At 41.9% G+C, this 18,760-nt stretch overlaps 2 protein-coding genes across 17 annotated transcripts in view; both read right to left on the bottom strand.

The window, feature by feature from the left end:
- Positions 1 to 4,222, bottom strand: part of LOC308188390 (phospholipid-transporting ATPase IB-like) — a 302,947-nt gene extending 298,725 nt beyond the window's left edge. Inside the window, exon 1 of one of the 7 annotated variants that reach the window (XM_080577315.1) lies at positions 4,133 to 4,222. Coding sequence is in view for 3 of the 7 variants with exons in the window: in XM_080577313.1 (XP_080433439.1) it covers positions 3,975 to 4,068 (94 nt within the window). In the remaining 4 variants the exon portion in view is untranslated. Of the gene's footprint in view, positions 1 to 3,974 lie in introns of all 7 variants that reach the window. The other 6 variants (XM_080577312.1, XM_080577316.1, XM_080577314.1 and 3 more) reach the window with 6 other exon arrangements.
- Positions 4,223 to 7,642: 3,420 nt separating this feature from the next.
- LOC308188400 (phospholipid-transporting ATPase IB-like) overlaps positions 7,643 to 18,760 on the bottom strand; it is a 56,784-nt gene continuing 45,666 nt past the window's right edge. For 4 of the 10 annotated variants that reach the window (XM_080577359.1, XM_080577356.1, XM_080577357.1 and 1 more), the window contains exons 4-8: positions 13,950 to 14,049; positions 12,958 to 13,056; positions 12,030 to 12,075; positions 10,564 to 10,604; positions 7,665 to 8,745 (exon numbers count right to left, since the gene is read on the bottom strand). In XM_080577359.1, coding sequence (XP_080433485.1) covers positions 8,635 to 8,745; positions 10,564 to 10,604; positions 12,030 to 12,075; positions 12,958 to 13,056; positions 13,950 to 14,049 — 397 coding nt within the window. In that variant the 3' untranslated portion in view covers positions 7,665 to 8,634. Of the gene's footprint in view, positions 8,746 to 10,563; positions 10,605 to 12,029; positions 12,076 to 12,957; positions 13,057 to 13,949; positions 14,050 to 18,760 lie in introns of all 10 variants that reach the window. The other 6 variants (XM_080577354.1, XM_080577351.1, XM_080577352.1 and 3 more) reach the window with 4 other exon arrangements.

The following is an 18,760-nucleotide window of genomic DNA, read 5'->3' as shown; positions in this document are numbered from 1 at the left end:
GAGTGATCCAGCTCAAATTCTCTCTGAATATATCTGTTGCTAAACCTCTGAGACATCCTTTGGTGGCTCACGCATACCCCCTTAGCATTACTCAGAACGAGTAGGAGACAAACCATTTGCAGGGTACACTCAAGAAAAGGCAGGAGTCTTTTAGGCTAGTACTGTTGGCACGTTTACCATCAACAGTGCACTGCCTTGTATCAATACTGCTTTTTATTACGGGAAATCCGTCCATGGATAATGCTGAGTATCAGCCAGTCAGTACTGTCAGCTCCAGGAACTGAAAGAGTGAGTCAGTTAAAAAAAAAAAAAGTTTTAAAAGGTTTTTTAATGCTTTGTTTTTAAAACATCACTATATTTTAAAATGATGGTTTGGGGACTTGTTTTTTGCTCTTTAAAAAAAAACAACATACACCTTATCTTGTTGTCCCTGACCCTTCATATTAAGAGTCGTCAGGGTTCTCTGCTATCACAGCTAAATTGTTTTGCAGTGCAGGTTCATTTCCCCCTGTACCACCTGGAAATTGTGCTAGAGCTCCAACATGCAGCTGATCTGAAGTATCATGAAGCTGAAGCACTTGGAATTTGTTTTAACTCTGAAAACAAAGTTCAGTCCTGACGTAACAGATGCCATTGCATGAAGGTTAGTGATAATTCAGCACAGTATAAGTCCTTCTGAGTCCAACATTTGCTCTGGTAAAATAGCAGACTTGAAAATAAGCTTAAGTTAGTATACAGAGCCACAACAACCTTTTACCAGCTTAGTATTCACTCGGTATCCCATTTATTGGGTACATTAAAGAACTATAAGGACTTGATAAAAAAACACGCTTGCAAACAGAACAGAGAGACATGTAATTCCTCACTCGAACGAACTTATTAACAACCCCAGCGAGTAACTAAATACCAGATCAGCTGCAGAATTACACTGTCTGCTCCTACAGCGACCTTGTGATTATACGATCAGAACTACGTGCTAGAATAAGCCAGGACTGCACAGCTGGATTTACTAACGAAGTACTAAGCAACTGCAAATACTTCAGATAGTCACCAGCATAAGCACACCAAAAGAAAACCTCTAACCACCTACATCAGAGATTTAGTTCAGTCTCAGTATGCCTGGCCACCAAAAGACGGCTCCTTTTTTGCAGTCAGGGCATTTGGCAGAAAGGGCCGAGGTCGGTCAGAGCTGCGCAGCCCTTTGGCAGCGCAAGAGATCTCCCTCGGCTAACAGGGTCCAGACCCTTTCCAGTCACTTCCAGCATCCCTATCTCTGAGATCAATATATCAGACATGCCATTTACAAAATTCAGCTATTCTTTGAGTCAAATACCATTAAATGTTTTGGTACTGAAGGAACCCTTTAGATAATAGTACTTAAATAATTTCTGAGCTCTTCAGTTTCCCAGAAACCCAGCCCCAAGAATTCAAGCAAGTTTTAGTCCTCCCCTGGCCTTGGTTCCCTACAAAACCAACCATATCCCTTACAGTATTTTGCTAGAAATCATGGGGTAATTTACAAACCATGTTTTATGTTCAAGAGCGCTTTGACATTGTCTTAAGATGTAAAGCATTCTAGTATTTCTTCACAGCAAGAAAGCTTTAACCTCTTGACCAGCATGGCTATGGCATTCCACAAACACGAGTCTACACGTGGTCCTCAGCTGGGCTGCCCACACTGAAAGACCAAATGTGCCCAATCTGAAAGAGGAAAAGTTTTAGTTCAACATGTTCCTGGGTAACTGCACAACATCCTCACATATATGGCTATCACTGTAATGACTACAGTTGTTTTAATGACTACAGTCGTTTAAATGCCACAGAGTTGAGACCAGCGCTTAGCTTTCCTCAGGAACATTGTGATACTTGGATAAAGCACATTGGATATAAACTCAAGTAAGGCCATATAAAATGGAAAGTTACTGGGAAATTCTGCTGGGAACTGGGCACAGCTCTGCTGCAATTCCTGCGGGTCTTGTGCCTCCCTGCCTTAGGGCAAGGGCTCTTAAGGGAAGTGTCTAGCAGACAGCAGCTGGTTCATTCCCTGTGAGAGGCTGTATTAAAAACAGTCATGCCATTTGCAACTGTAAGAGCTTACTGGGTGCTTACTGAAATACAGCTGCAGTGCAGAGGCTGGTCTTTTTTTGGTAAGCATCCTGATATCCTTAGGGAGCAGAACAGAAACTTTTAAAGGGTGATTCTTATCCTGGCAGCCTCTTTCCCTCCCACTCTCCATTTCCCACGCTTTGCTCCTTAAGGCAGCCTGAGTTTCTCAGAGAGGAGCCTACACCTGCTCTTGTGGGCCAAATGTGCTGGAGCAGAGGTTACTGCATCTAACAGCAGCACTGCTGCCGCTGTCTCCTAAATACCAAAACTTGAAGAGGCTCCTTCCAGCTGTGCTCACCTAGCGATGCTGGCTGCTCAATCCCTAAACAAAAAAGAACCTCACTAGCTGCAGTGATATTCAAAGCTTCACTGCTGTCCTTATTTTAAATAATTTGAAGTTAAATATAGGGTGAGTAACTTAATGAGCATCGGTATGTCAAGTGTTTTCTCTTATTTCTAGTTTTCTTAAGCTATTAAGTGTCCTACTGCATCGTCGTTCTCTGATTCATTGGTGAAAGGCAAGCACTTCTGGAGGCCAGGAGCATACTGTTGGAAGAGCTGAACTTCACATCCACTGATGGGAGTCCCAATAAATGGAGGTTTTCTTTCTGTAGGAAGTAAAATATTTGTGCTCCTCAAGGAAAAGGACTCCACAGAGTTTAAGGACTCCACAGAGTTTAAGCTACTGAACATAATTCAAGCTCAGATCTGGTCCCAGAACTACTCCCACGCCCCTAGCCCTGAAACTCACGACCACTTCACTGCACGCTGAGCCCTCCAAACCTTCACTCCGCGTGGAGGAACCACTTAAATACACCTCCACAAATGGCTGGTGAGCTGTGCATCTCCCCTTTGCCCAGGCAGTACAAGGGGCAGCATGAAGCCCAGCGCAGCCCTGGAAACCCGCGCAGGGCCCGCAGCCAGCAGCACAGCTGGTTCCACCAAGTGAGCAGAAAGTCATAAAGCAAGCACTTTGCTCCCTCTTCACTCCTGGCACTTCACCGTGGAAAAGGAAGTAAATAAGCCAAGTTTCTGGCAAGCCAATGAGAAGGACCACGAGCCAGAAGGAATGCCACAACCAGCTTAAGTGCATTTATTCCTGCTCCGGTGACTCCCTGAGTACTGGCCACAAACCATACCAGTTAGCAATTACTGTAGAAATCGTTGTCTGCTACAAGACTTCGGACTTGGGCATTATTCTTTACAGCTCTGTTTAGACTAATTGTGTTTGTTATGAAGCCATTTAGATCCTGAGTACCTTACAACAGAAATACAGATGACATTTGGTTTACATACCATTAGAAAGCCCGTGTTGGAGTAATTTCAGGATAGATTCGGTACAGCTGAAACCCATGGGAGCTGTGCTGGGATGAACTGGCAAGCTCTCCAGCTATTACATGTCACAGCCCCATGCAGTACTAGCTTACCTGCTAGTTCATTCCAGGAGGTTAGAAAGCCCTAGCACGCTGTCTCAGAACAGACAGAATGAGTGGGGGGAGCACCTAATTACAGTATTTAACCGTTCTCCTGCTGCTCACAATGTTTGTCACACAAAACATTAAAGTGATTTAAGATTCATTTACTGGTAGATCAAACCCCACAAGTTCAAGCTCAGCTTTCCCGATCACAGGACCAACTTTTCAGATGCATTTCAAATGACCACGAGCAGGCGTTGGGGCTTAACCCGGCGGCAGCTCCGCACCACACAGCCCATCTCTCACCCACCCCTCCCAGCAGGACTGGGGAGAGAATCAGAGAAAGGTAAAAGCACAGGCACTCGGAGGTTGAGATAAGGACAGATTAATAAGAAAAAAAAACGAGATGCAAGGGAAGAATAAAAGCAAGTGAAGCACTTCGCAATTGCTCACCACCAGCCGACCGATGCCCAGCCCGTCCCAAACAACAGCAGCCCCCCCGTCCAGCCCCCCCAATTTTATTGCTGACCATGACGCCACATGGCATGGGATGTCCCTTTGGCCAGCTCCCGGCTGTGTCCCCTCCCAGCTCCCTGTGCACCCCCAGGTACCTCGCATGGCAGCACGAGGAGCTGAAAGGCCTTGGCTCTGCGCAAACACTGCCCTGCAACAACTAAAACATCGGGGTGTTATCAGCATTGCTCTCAGCCTAATTCCAAAACACGGCACCACACCAGCTACTAGGAAGAAAGTTAACTCCATCCCAGCCGAAACCAGGACTCCAGTGGATTAACAGCTTCAGCTACTTGCACCTGAATACCTATCTCCAGCCAAATGTTCAGGCATAACCAATGTCTGGTTGTCTGCTCGTAGCTGGGGGTTCAAGTTCAGAAGCCTGTTCTTAGTCCTCCTCTAGTATTTATCCCTCCAAGGTTGGTATAAAGCAGCTATTCCAGGAGCCATTAGGTAGCACTTGGATCTCGTGCCAGTTTTACATTCTCGTGATAAACACTGCCAGATGTGCCACAACTGCCTGCAACTTCAGGAAGACAAGCCTTCCAGCAGGCACTTGTTATTAACAAAACATTACGTGGAGGTTTTCTTTTAAGCGTATTTCCCCGGCTTGTATAATCAAAGATTCATGTTCTTTACCATGGACTGGAAAGCGAATTAATTCGCAGAGCAGCTCAGCACATAGGGAGACCGTAGTGTAACCTCGAGTCATTTAATATGAGAATTTTCAATTCCCAGTTAATTTTTAATCAAACAATCTCCAGGTTACTGACAGCATGCCTCAAGTCAGGAAACAGTAAGCACATGCATGCAAACACACGCAGTATAAATATAAGAAAAAAAAAAATCAATTTCCAGTCTCTTGTTCTGCGCTCTAATGGTGTTTGAGTAAGATACATGTCTCCAGTGATGAATCAGTCAATTCATCTGTTTATGGATTACTATTTTTTTGGAAATGGAAAAATGGATTAATTTTTTTTTTAATTATATGTACTGATTGTGCACCAGAGCCCATATCACCACAACATCTATAGAGGACTCAGCAAATGATATAAAATAAAATCTCTAAACATGATATTTATTAAAATCTAGCAACCCTCTAAAGGAGGCTTTTATATTCCCCGTCTCCACAAAACCTTTAATCTGTAAGAATTACTTGGCATATTGGTTTCTTTTCAAAAGGTGGGAGGGGAAGAAGTGCAATGGAAATTGGTTTCCCAATGCAGAACAGGAGCCTGAAAAGACAGCCAGGTTGAGCTGCCCCTTGTTTTGTGAGCCATCCTTCTCCTGGAGATTAAGGTACCTGGTCCCATCTGCTCACCATCTTTTGAGAATCAGGCTTATAACAGGCCTGATTCAAAGTCAGCTTTTCTATTCCCCTGCAGCCATTTCAGCTGCATTCAACAGGAGAAAGATGCTTGCAAACAAATCTTGTATCCTAGGTTGTCACAAAACATTGCATTGCGACTTTTGAGAACAGAGTTTGAGAAAAATAAGCCCGATGGAAACGCTGTTCCTGTACCACAAGCTTCTCTCTACCGGGCAACACCAGCTATCCTTTGCAAGTCACGTTTAAACCTCCTTGCTTTTACACATCACTCTCATCCCAGTGCAAGTGAGGATTCTGATTGCACCCAGAACTGCCAGGTTTCAGCTGAAGGAGACAAGAATTGCCTCATCTCTCACCATTCACACCTCCTGCTGCAGTCATACCATCCTCTTCCCTCACCTCCACTTCTTTCTGAGGGAAGATCTCCCTTCGGCTACTACCTCTGGCCCTCTGCTCTCCAAACAAAGCAGTCAAATCTGATAACCAGAAGCTACAGATGTGATAAAGAAGATCTGGCTTTCAGAGTTTCATGCAATAGCTATGACTTCAGGGCAAGCTGTCTTTTCTTTGATCTCCTTTTGTTCCAGACACCAATGCTCACTTCATTCATCTGGACACGTAGCACGCACAGCCCAGGAAAAGAAACCTGATGCTGTTGGGAGTCCTGCCTGTAAGAAAGCAAAAAGCCTGTGGGCCTTCTGCAAAGATAAACTGCCACAGTGGCAATGGAGAACTATGTGATAAGGCTTGGCACATCCACCCTCCCCATGCTGATATCAGCCCCGTATCCACCAGAACTGGGAATGTGTTTGGACTTGGTCAAGGCCAGCGCCTGGGCCTTCCCATCACACCCCAAGCACAGCAGGTCTGAAGAGCAAGGCTCCTTCCTCCCACTCGCCAGAGGCTGCCCGAAGTATGAAATGCAGCCCACCGACTTGGCACAGGTAAGGAATGGCTTTTGCTCCTCCAGTACACAGCCCACAGCCAGCTTTCAAGTTTTTTTTTTTTTTAAAAAAAAGTCACAAGAAGTGATTACAGCTTGGAGAAGCTTTCTAGTTTCAGAACTCAGTTCCCCAGGTTGCCAAAATCCAACAAGGCACTGAAACATTCATTCAGCCCAAGGGTTTCACTTCAGGCCTTAATCTTGAGGTTCATAGCCAAGAAGCACACAAAGTCCCACAACAGAGATAGTACTTTGTCCTGAAGCCCCCCACAACTTGTCTGATAGAAGAACAGTTTGTGGAAGCATTATTTTTAATGATTACTTCCAGTTAAACAAGCACATCATAAAATGCTACAAATTCTGAAGAAAGCAACAAGAATATTTTTGTCCAATAACTACCAAATCTGCGCTTCTTGCTTACCGCTCACTACACAAGTACACATACATAAGTATGTCTTATGGTACAGCTCTAAACACAGCCCTGTCTACACATATTCATGGGCAGGTAACATCTTAGAAAACTTCTTCTTAAAAAAATAAATAAAAATCACCCAGCATGTAAAGGAAGAGAAACTCCCCATAAAGCTCCATTTCTTACCAGATTATGTTGATACTACCTGTGTGTGGAAAAAATGTCCTTGCTGTTTACAAAGTGCTTTCAGCTCCACAAAGAACAATTCAACGAGCAACAGCAAAGCAACAAACCAGTTTTATCTTTAACCTGAGATAGGATAACGCTCACCCACATTCCTACACTAATGGCCAAAGAAGGCAGGGACAGACATTAACTGCTCTTACGTAGTGAACCTCTGCTCTGCAAGCTCTCCAGCAGCCTTCCAGTCTTGAAGCAGGATCACATCTATGCTTACTGCTAGTATGTCCACCCCTGTAGTGCCAACATATCGGATGATGAAATACATGAGCTAGTTGCAATTTCAAAGCCACTTCTGTACTTGTACTGCAAGATCACCCTGCTGTGTAAACCCAGAAGTACAGCTTAATCGCTTGATTTCATCTATGATCATTGCATTTATGGAAGCATAAAGACACCCAGGACTCCCAGAACACAGCTCTTCAAATACTCATTTACAATCACTCCAGGAAAAAAAAAGCTTGCGGCATGAACAAATTTAGATTTCACTAGCTGGACAACCAACATTTGACTCACTGTCTGCCAACTGGAATTGCTGTCCAGATACAGAGACAGCTTCCTTTATGTAAACATGTAGTAGAGTTAACATAAAACCAGTCACAGAAGCCAAGCCTTTAAGTAAAGAGTTAGTAGAATAATATAGAACAAAAAGCTGACCCATGCAAGTTAAGGTACAAATCAGAAAGGTGTGGTTTTTGTGTTTTTTGTTTTGTATAATAAATTAAAGAAGTTCTAGCAGAACAAGTATTTCTCAATACTGAAACAAATTTATTTATGTCTAATTAACATGTAGCCTAATTAACTGCATGTGAAGGTTGACAACTGTTTATTATAAAAAGTGGTTTTGTTTTTATAAATACAACACTGTAAACCACGGAATGAAGATACCTAATGAATGAAGATTTCTACTTGGAAAAAAAAAGCGAGAACAAAAACTGCACTAGTGTCTCTTGTTCAAATCTCTCTCGCCTGTGTGCTTAGTGGTGTTGATTTGACCCCTTAAGCTGTCCAACAAAACATAGAAGATAGTGCAGCAGCTGAATACCATCCCAAACGCTTCCATGAATCACCAACCAGCCTTCATTTTTCACCATATCTGTTTAAAGTAAGTTGTCCCATATCCCACAAGGGGAAATGGGCAGTACTCATTTTGCTGTTGCTACCACACTAGGGATGATGCAACACGTGTATGGCCAAAAGACAACAAGCACATGAATGAAACCCAAAATCTATTCTGCTGGCTAGTTATTTAGATGCCAGCTGGGCTAGCCTTCTGAAATTATTGTTTGAATAGCTTTCGAAGAAATCTTTCCTGAGGGGCAAGAAAATATCCTGGAAATCCAATGGAATTAACTGGAAGAAAACTGATGTTTCCTTGATTAAATGGAGGGGTCCTCAGAAGGCCATAAAACAATTACCTGCATCAAGCTTGTGCAACCTATCTTCCATCTTCCAAACTCAGTGATACACTTGGTGCATTAGAAGTATGTAATACTACCAAGTCTTTAAGAAGCCTTCTTTCTTAAGAACCTATCAGCAATGATAAGGGAAGTAATTGCCTAGTAAAGCATGTTTTGACATTGTTGAAGTTTGATCTGAGATGTGGAGAAGACGTAGTGTCATCTGATGTCTGTTTTTATTACTAGCAAATACAGAGTTTAGAGCCCTCTGCACCTCAGTTCATCAGACATTTCCACACCCATTCAGGATACCTGGAAGATATAATGATCATGTCTGCTGGAAGATGCTGCCCATTGGTGACCTTCACAATATCGCCTACTGCTACCTGGTGAATCAGGGACAGGAGTACAGTAGCATGGAAGAGAAAAACAAACAGTATGCTCGTCTGCAATGTTAGTTTGTTATTTTCCTTCACCCAAAAGAACATCATGCACAAAACAACTACAGACAGTGCTGCTGGAAGTTGGAGTACTTTTCACTGCAAATTTGAAAATCTAGTACCAAAACCTTCCCTTTTCTGAAGGCTAAGTAAGGTATTCTCTACAGAAAAAATAAATATATGCTCTATTGAAGAGTGTAAAATTCTGTGGCTTATTTGTAGGAAAAGTGATTGGTTTATTCTATAATCCAGCTGTTACACAAATCTGAGTTCATTTCTTTAAGTACAGTCTTATCTAACCCACAGAAAGATTTCTCCAGGTGAAAAAGTACCTTTACTTAAAGTTTACTTTCCTCAAGTGTTTCTCTTATTTTTTCTCCACATTACTTATGCACCTAAGTAATGCATAAGACACTGCTTGTATTAGTCCCTAGCAAGAAGCATATCGCCCCTACAGATAGAAAATATCAGCCAGTTCTTTCCTGGCCTATAGTCACTTGAGATTCGCAAAGTTATAATTTCTGGAGTACAGAAGACCTAACAGTTTCCAGCACCTGTAAAAGGTGTCACACATACTCGGTCCTTCTTACAAGTAAAGCCCCGTGCAACTCTCAAGACAGTAAGCCAGGACCACCTGAAGCATATCAGACTGTTGAGCATCCCATGTATTGCCCATTGAAATGGGCCTAAAATACTTGAACACATTAATTTATGAAAATTAAAACAGATGGCATGTTTGAACAGGGAAAGTCATTAGTCCTGTTTGGATCCCACTGAAAACAAATTCCCTTGTATTTCAGCACAAAAAATATCAGAAGTCTGTCTTAGAGTAAACATGTTGATAGCACAAAACAGTTCATCTCTAACAACATAGGCAAGCCTGGACAATATGCAGGTGCAAGACACAGACCAATTCGAGATGTGCTTGAGAAGTCAAAGGGTATAAATAAGGGGGAAGGGGAAGGAACAACCACAGTTTGCAGGCTCAGCTTCAACTACTGTCGTTGCATTCAGTGTCCTCATTATAAACAGGGCATCAAACAGCATGAACAAACACTACCATGAGGCTTCAGAATCCCCAGTAATCTTTAGTTTAGTTCTGTTATAGTCTAACACTTCAGCAGGATTGCATTTAGGTCTCCTGCGCTAAGTCTTATTTCCCAGAGGTTATAAAAGACTGTACTTTTCCTTAGTTTCCTTTATTAGTTAACAGAGCTAATTTTTTCTTAAAAGGGAATTAAGAGCCACAGTTAGATCACTGCATCCTGAAGGATTTCAGCAAGTTCTACCAATAAATCTCAGCAGGTCCCAGAAGAGGGCTTCTCACAACCTGGATTCAGCATGCTGCAGGGCTTCTCCTCCTTACTTGAGCAAACACCTTACTAATTAGCCTCTAAACAGAAGAACTTTTGAGCACAGATATCAATATAAGCCTGTTAGACTTCTCTGAGAAGTACAACATTGCAGTGAAAGTTCCTCTCTAGACATGGACAGAGAACAAAATACTATTTGTACCCTGAGGCATATTAACTATCAAGAATACTTAGAACAGTTCATCAGCATTTGTCTGAAACGTAGTACTAAAATTTTTAGGTTGGTACTCGGTGCCTTGCTCATGGCAATTTTCATTATTATAACTTAGAGGATCCCTCCCACCCCAGGTCACAGGAAATTCTCACGCAAGGCATGGTAACTCTAGGCCTCTTACTTTATTCCAGCAAGAAAAAATTGTGAACACTTTCTCCTACCCCTAATTTTATTTACCTCTTTCCATATAATGTTCTGCCACATCCCATTTCTTAGAACTGCAAAGAAAATTTAAAGTTAGATCAGAATAAATAACCAAGACACAGACAAATTTCAAAAACGACAGCAGCAGCAGGGAACATTGACTGGAGTCAGAACTAGCACACAAATCAGAAAAATACTTTTCAGAAGTTTGGACCACGTTTTGTCCAAAGCTGTAGACACATGCATTGAAGAAAGGATAGGATTCTCTTAACGTTTACATGCAATCAGTTATCACCTGATAGGAAATAGCTGGTGGCCTGACTTCTTCTTGGCATTTCATTTGCAGAAGGTGGACGTCATTACTCACTCCTTAAATAAAAGGGCGCTACTGCTCATCATCAATCAGTACTAGGAAATATCTTCACCGTATCAGGCTTTTGTTTGTTTTGCTTCTCTCCTATTCCCTTGGATTTCACTCCATTTTCACTCTGATCCACCTAGCCTCACTACCACCTCATTCCATCATACAGGGCTTAGACTTAAGTGTCAAGCAGACCCAAAAACCTACCAAAAAGCAAAGACCAACTTTGACAGAAGTAGAATCTTAAGTTTTGACCCTAGTCAAAGCTGAAAGGGATAGGGGTGTGGGGCTTGGCGGGGGGAGCAAGGAACTGAAACAGGCCTTAGCTTCTGTAGTGCCCAGGTCCTACGGTGTCTTAACACACACATTGATCATCTACTCGGGAACACTGTCCACCCAGTAGCTCTTCAGGTACTCTGCATTTACTTTATACATCCCTAACCTAAACAGTAATGTCAAATATATCTATATATGCCCGGCCATTGTCAGGTAACCAAGGCCGGTCCAGCTCTGAGCACATCACGTACACCTAAATAAGACCAAACCCTTCACTGAAAGCAGCTGCAGCCAGTTTTTAAAGAGGTTCAGAAATGCAGTGTGCAACAGATTAAGGCTGAAGAGCCTGGCCCCCTATTTGAGGTGTGAACAATTTTCTCCTCAGTCTTATGCAATTCACACACGTAGCTCATTTGAAGAGCACACCAAAGTCCCCAGAAGGTACAATTCAACCAGATACAGCCTCAACTGTCCAACCCAGACTATGCAATTTTGAAAAAAAAACCAGTTGACAAACTTTTACAGCCTCGGTGGGTTTTAAACAGTCAGGGCAGTGTTCTGGAGAAGAAGAAAATTGCTTGGTTTTCAGGAAGGGGCTGAGCATTGTCTACCATTGGACAACCTTGAAGTTATATCAGCTTTTAAATTCTGAAAGTTTCATCCCCCCACTTCTCACTCCCAAGTGTGACACTGTAAGCAACAATCTGAAACACTTAGTAAGGTTTGGTGCTAACACACCTAGTCCAAAAAGACATTCACTCACTGCCGTTATGACAGTTTAAGCAACAGCATTGTTTTAAAAAAAAAAAAAGTGTTCTGGTATTCCATATTTGCACTTCAAATATTTAAAATTTAGCCTTACCTACTGTTTTCTTTTTATTCACTGCACTGTCTGCCTTATGCCTTTTCTGCAAGGAAAAACATTTCATTATACTTCATTACATTTCATTAGATTCTGAAACTACTAGAGCTAGAAACAGGACAGACCACAAGAGGATACACCGGGTCCTTTTTGCCTGTGTGATAGTTTTGAAAAAAGCCACGTTGATCATCTAAATCCAAATAGTTTATAAAAGAAAATAACATGGCTTTAGACAACAGTCAACAACATGTTGAAAATCAGACCAAAACCTGGATCAACAGCAAAAAACTTAAGTCTCCAAAACTGTTTTTTAGGAGAGAAAAAAAGCAAAAGTAGTAGTGAGCGACAGTGTATTTAGATGACAGTTGTAGTATACGTGCTATGTGTTTAAACTATTTTTTAAGTTATTCATCGGAACTTTGAAAAGCAAAAAGATCCTACTATAAAGAGTATCTAAGGAACTTAACACAGATTTTCTCCAAAACAGTTCGCTTTACGCTGAAATGGATTATTTGTTTTTATTATTATTTATTTTTAATCTCCAGTCTTCAAGACCAACTAAAAAGCCCACACAACTGTCAGGAATCTACAGTGCTACTAAAATAACACTGGCCTTCTAGCCAGGCCTTTCTAATGAAAGCACTTGTAAGCAAGTTTGAATAAGTATAAAGAATCATTCCAGTTTTCACTAAGTTGCTTCCATACAACTTCCTTGATTGCCATTTAGCTGTAACGAAAAACACTTAATTTATCTCAGTGTGCTACAGAAATTCTAGTAGAGTCAGCATCTTTGAAAATTAAATGGTACTTTGCCATCATTCATCATTTGAATCGACTTAGAAATGCACAGCTTTATGGCATTTTATGGCTTTTTGAAGCACCTCTTTTGTTGTTAGCACAGATTCCCCATATCATAATCCATACTCACATAGTCTTCTATGATTTCTTTGATGCCAGCAACAGTTAAAATAAATAGCAATGGCACCAAGGTGGTATATCTTCCTGTTGGAGAGACATCTGGAATTTGCTGTGAACAGAGGGAAAAGAGAGATCCATTCTATGTTAAAAATAAGTTTCTAGTAAATTTATCATTTTATGCAATTATTTCAGCAGAGAGATGGTAGAGCTTAAATTCTTATTTCTGCGTGACTGACATCCAAATTCAGTAGGCAAACTATCCTCAAAGATCTGAAGAAACTACTACTATTAAATTAGATGATGAAGTTGTTGTACAGGCCTTTTATTTTGTTTCTCCTGACTTAAGGAAAGCATTCAACCGATGTTTATCACTGATTCAAAGTGAAAACCTGGACTATCTAAACAATCAGCAGTTTCACACGAATCCACACATGCTATTTCCACAGAATCACAGAATCGTCTAGGTTGGAAGAGACCTCCAAAATCACCTCATTCAACCTCTGACCTAACACTAACAAGTCCTCCACTAAACCATATCACTAAGCTCTACGTCTAAACGTCTTTTGAAGACCTCCAGGGATGGTGACTCAACCACTTCCCTGGGCAGCCCATTCCAATGCCTAACAACCCTTTCAGTAAAGAAGTTCTTCCTAATATCCAACCTAAACCTCCCCTGGCGCAACTTTAGCCCATTCCCCCTCGTCCTGTCACCAGGCACGTGGGAGAATAGACCAATCCCCACCTTGCTACAGCCTCCTTTCCAGTACGGTCAATAACTCCATATTTTGTGATAGTACTTGTTTCCATTTATTAATAATATAGCTATCTTGATTTTCAGAATTATGTTGAAAAAATATCTATAGTACCCTCTAATTTCAACTATTAAGTACATACCTCCTTAATATTACTATTTGATATATGCTTAGAACATACAAGCATAAGGATTCAAGTTATTTTATAACTGTAATGCAGTAAAAGTTCAGTAAAACAATAAAACTATACCTGCAGTAAGGCAATGAAGAGGAAGAATGCATTTGCAGCTTTTCTTATCTGCTCATACAGGAATCGAGGTAGAAAAGTCACCACGCTGTACTTGGCTGTGCTGCAGGTTAAAAGATTTTGATTTTAGGACTTCATCTGAACATCATACAGGGATTATGACCAAAAAAAATCAAGTAGATTTCTAAAGCCATTGTTAGAAAATGGTTTAAATCTCATACAGTAAAGACGAGTACAGAATACGAAGGAATAAAGTTGTCTGTGTTATAAGAAAGAACTGCACAGAACAAGAGGTATCATACAAAGCCAGAAGGCTGACAGTCCCCCTTTAATCAGTGGAACCTTTATAACTGGAAAAACCATCATATAACTTGCTATCTGTCCAAACTCCAGTACCATGAAGAGGCAGCCTTTCAGCTCAGGTTAAAGCACCTGAGCGCTTACCCCCATCATAACCTGGATTGTAATATTGGGGTAGGCAGAGTTAAACAACATTAAAATGAGAAATTCTACAGTGCTATTTTTGAACTGCCTCTTTTCCTAGCTCAGGACCATCCTAAGTTCAGTTATGAACAATCTTCCATAATAACATTTTTTAACATTTTTTTTTAATAATAATTTTTCAGAATAAGCTTTTCTTTTTCCACAAGTAGTGGGTTTTGTTCGTTTTTTAAAAAGGTAAAAGAAAAGTATCCTGCACTAACTGGTCTCTAAGCTATGCAACTACTCATCCTCCTCACACCAAACCCAGCTATGGCTGTTACAGAAAGCATGACTACAATTTCAGGAAGAGTGGCCAAGATGACAAGAAAGTCTAATCACTGAATTTTTAAATGAGTTATATAAGCCACACCCAAGTTGTCAAATTACCAAAAAACAGCTTAAAAGAAATCAAAACTATTATATGCAAGCCCTTGCTCTCTGAACATGATTTACTCTGTGATCTAAACACTTTCTTGACATAGGTTCTGCAGCATGAATTTTCTTGCGCTGTCTGAGCAAGTATGAGAAAGAGTCAATCCAGCAGCACACAGTATTCCACTATATGAAGAGAAAAATACATACTTTTTACAATTAAAAAAGCAAGTCCGACTTATTTGCTATGGAATTACCACAGCACCTTCCCTCCCTTATCTACTGGGCATTAGCATGAGCTGCAACTTGAAAAACCAAGTGCTCGCAGCTATAGTACAGCTGTCTTCCCCCAGACACTGAACGTAATCCCTGCAAGAGCCAGACAACCAGTGACAGGCAGTTTTTTTCGGTTTTTCAATTTTTAAAATAAAGGTTGTTTATGTTTCCAGGGAACTGAGAACTGAAAGATAATCCTCCTTTCATGAAAGGAGAAATTGTTTCCTGAAGCACCGCTAACACAGCTCCTCAAACACAGAAAAGATGCTGTTTTATTGAAGCTTCCCAAGTCAAGAGCACCTTCCCATTAAGTATGACCCTCTTTGTGAAATGTTTTGCTGATTCTCTTGCACCTTTAAGCCTCTCAGAGTAATTGAAACCCATGGCACTACCGCTCACACATGATGAAACAAAACCAAATGCTTTGTCTATACGATCTGCCTTTCACAACTGATTCCTATGCAGAGAACTTACTATAACCTTGATCAACAGGAAATTAAGTACAGCACGAATCTCTTACGTTTATCTTTGTACGTACAAGGTTAGAGAAGGGCATTCTCCAAAACGTATCTATTTGCTTGAACCATTTTCTCCCACTTGGCTTTTCCCAGCCCCAGCTCCGAGTCATTTAATGAGACTCTGCTGCACCTTCCAGAACAAAACAGTGACAGGAGACGTGACAGCATCATCTGTTCAAGAAGCTCTGCGTTGGACACTGGAGTACAATTAGTGGGGGAGCAGGAGTTAAAGTGACGAGATACAAACAACCAAGATCCTATCTTACTAGGCTGTGGGAGCTGTATTTCAATTTTATGGTTTCCTCTTTAAGCGACCCTGGCTAGGCCTGATGCAAACCCGTTATTACTTCAATTGGATCTCCTAAAAAAAAAAAAAAAGAAGCATACATACAGCACACAACAGCATTTCTAGCACTACAGGCTGTAGACATCCTGTTGATACTACTGCTCTGCAGAGTCCTGTATTAAATACTCCAAGTGTTATTTTACAGAAATCTCAGGGGGACAGGTTTCAACACAGATTACCCAAAATGAACTGAATCAAAGCCTGCATCCGCATTTAAACATATTAAGCAGGACGTTTATGCCTTTGAAATGCTATTAGTCATTTCCAGCAGTAAGATTTTTTTTTCCCACTTGACGTTACATTCACTTGGTCCCAAGTGTAACAGCCCTCCTATAACACAGAATATAATTAAACACATTTCAGTAGTACCTTGTGCCTTTAAAAAATGGTTTAATTAAGTGAATAGTTTAGACCTACCCCACAAGTGAATTCCCCTAGCTGTACTAATGAGAAGTCAGGAACTGGAAGATTTCAAGAAGACACCTCAAATTCCCCCTTACAACTCCAGGCCACCGAGCCAGCAAAACTGCACGATATGCCACAGAAACATGTATTTATAACAAAATGGCATGCCCATAGCATTTGCTATGATTATATTAAAGCAGGAATTTGTCTGATTGCAATCAAGCTGTAACATTTATTAGCGACATTCTACCATTTTCCAACTTCCACAGCTAACAGCTCCAAACTGCATTCCTATTCTCACGATTGAGCCGATGAAAACATAATAAAGCTTTTTTGAAATAACTTAATACACAGCAGCAAGTTCTTCCATTTGTGTGCTTTGTTACTTAAGTAACATGGCAAACACCTGCAAAAAATAGGTATGGCTCTAATTAGCAGTGCACATTCAGCATTACCACACAGACCAGGAACAGTAATCGTGTATTTATAAAAAGTAGGTGCGTTATTATTCAGAAAAAGTTTCTCATGAAAGGCTAACTAATGCATCTGCTCGGCTTACAGTATGATTGGGTGAACTGGGCTCTGAAGAGGAGCTCTCTAAAAGACAAATACAATGCTTGCAAATAAAAAATGCTTTTTGCTCCCTCCCGGAGGGATGCGTGTTGTCCTGGTTTCGGCTAGGATAGAGTTACTTTTCCTCATAGAAGCTGCTGTGGTGCTGTCTTTTGTATTTAGGCTGAGAATAATGTTGATAACACAGGGATGTTTTAGTTGTTGCAGAGCAGCGCCCACACAGACCAAGGACTGTTCAGCTCCTGGTGCTGCCCTGCCAGCGAGGTACCTGGGGGCGCACAGGGAGTTGGGAGGGGACAGCCAGGAGCTGGCCCAGCCTGGCCAAAGGGACATCCCATGCCGTGTGGTGTCACACTGAATGATAAATATAGGGTGGCTGGCCAGAGGGAGGGCAGGACCACTGCTTGGGAATGGGCTGGGCATCAGTCAGCAGGTGGTGAGCAGTTAACTGCATCACTTTGCTTTGTACGTATTATTGTTATTAGTACTATAATTATTATTATTTCTCCTCTTTTTCTGTCCTGTTAAGCTGTCTTTATCCCAGCCCACAAGCTTTTACTTTCCCTTCCTTCCCCCTCGATTCTCTGCCCCATCCCAGTGGGAGGGCCGGCTTATCCCACAGCACCTGCAGGTGACTGCAGCACAACCAAAGCTCAGGCAGAGAAATTAAAACCTATGTGTGAACAGGTAGAGAATTCGGGCAGCTCCTTTGCAGCACGTTTTTGGTTGCCAAAGCTAAGTACCTGCAGAGGCCGGCCCTCTGATCAGCCCCTGTGGGTGCCACCTTACCTTGCAAGCTGCTCTGGGAGCTGGGTGCCAGGCACAGCAGGCCTGCAGCTCGCCCCACGGCTGTGGCAGGGGGAGGAGGGGAGCACAGGCAGGAAACCAAGTAACAAAGCAGCATTTCCTAAAGCAGCAGCTGTTAGCTCTGCACACCTTGCTTACCTACGGGGCTGCACGGTTAAACAGGTGTACAAACATTGGAAGAGATCTCTCTCTTTGATAGCTGCAACTTAATTCATGCCAGTTACGTTTCGAGTCACACCACTGTGCGAACTGGGACAAACACCACCAAGCCCTGTCAGAGGAGTTTGAATACACATCAGCTGAAAGTCTGGCCCCACTTCCTAGCAAAAAAATGCAGAGATCTCTCTAAAAGGCAGCCACTGTATAATTAAAAAAAAAAAGTGTCATTCTTAACTCACTACCATACCTTAACTCATTATCACGCTACAGGAAAATACCAGTGATTAGGTGTTTTGATAGCATCCACGTGAAAAGCAGCAAGCAGCGAGCTGAGAAACTTGGTGGCAGTTTCCTGGTGTGTTCACCTGACTAACAACACTGCCAGGCAGCACGCCGGCTAGGTGGCTGCAAGTCTAGATGTCCTGAACAAGCAGCTGCACGTGTGTGACAGCGAATCAATAAGATCATCTAACTCCTTGTACACACGGAAGACTATTTTGATCATGACTGAAAAGAAAAAAAAATGTTTACAAATTCCTGAAATGAGAGATCAAAGGCTTATAAGGAACAGCTACTTGCAAGCCCATGCAATGAGTTTTGGTTGACTGGAAGGTAGGCCCTTAACAACCAGCGTCGGTTTGTTACAGCAGAGAAGTTTCTCTCTGACCAAACGCAGCTCCTGGTCTCATGGAAGAGCCTCACTCTGCCAGGTGGATCCTTGAGACTGAAGATCCCACCGGGAGGAGTTTCACTGCGCTGTTACCATGGCCTGTACACTTCCATCAGCTAAGAAAAGGGTGTGTGGTGCTCAAATACTCTTGACAGTTTGAGACAGCCTCAGGTCAGAATAGGGGAGTAACAGCAGCCCTGAAGTG

This window comes from Anser brachyrhynchus (genome assembly GCF_964034855.1).
Source record: "Anser brachyrhynchus genome assembly, chromosome: 1".
Lineage (NCBI taxonomy): Eukaryota > Metazoa > Chordata > Aves > Anseriformes > Anatidae > Anser > Anser brachyrhynchus.
This window is presented reverse-complemented; position numbering and strand designations above follow the sequence as displayed.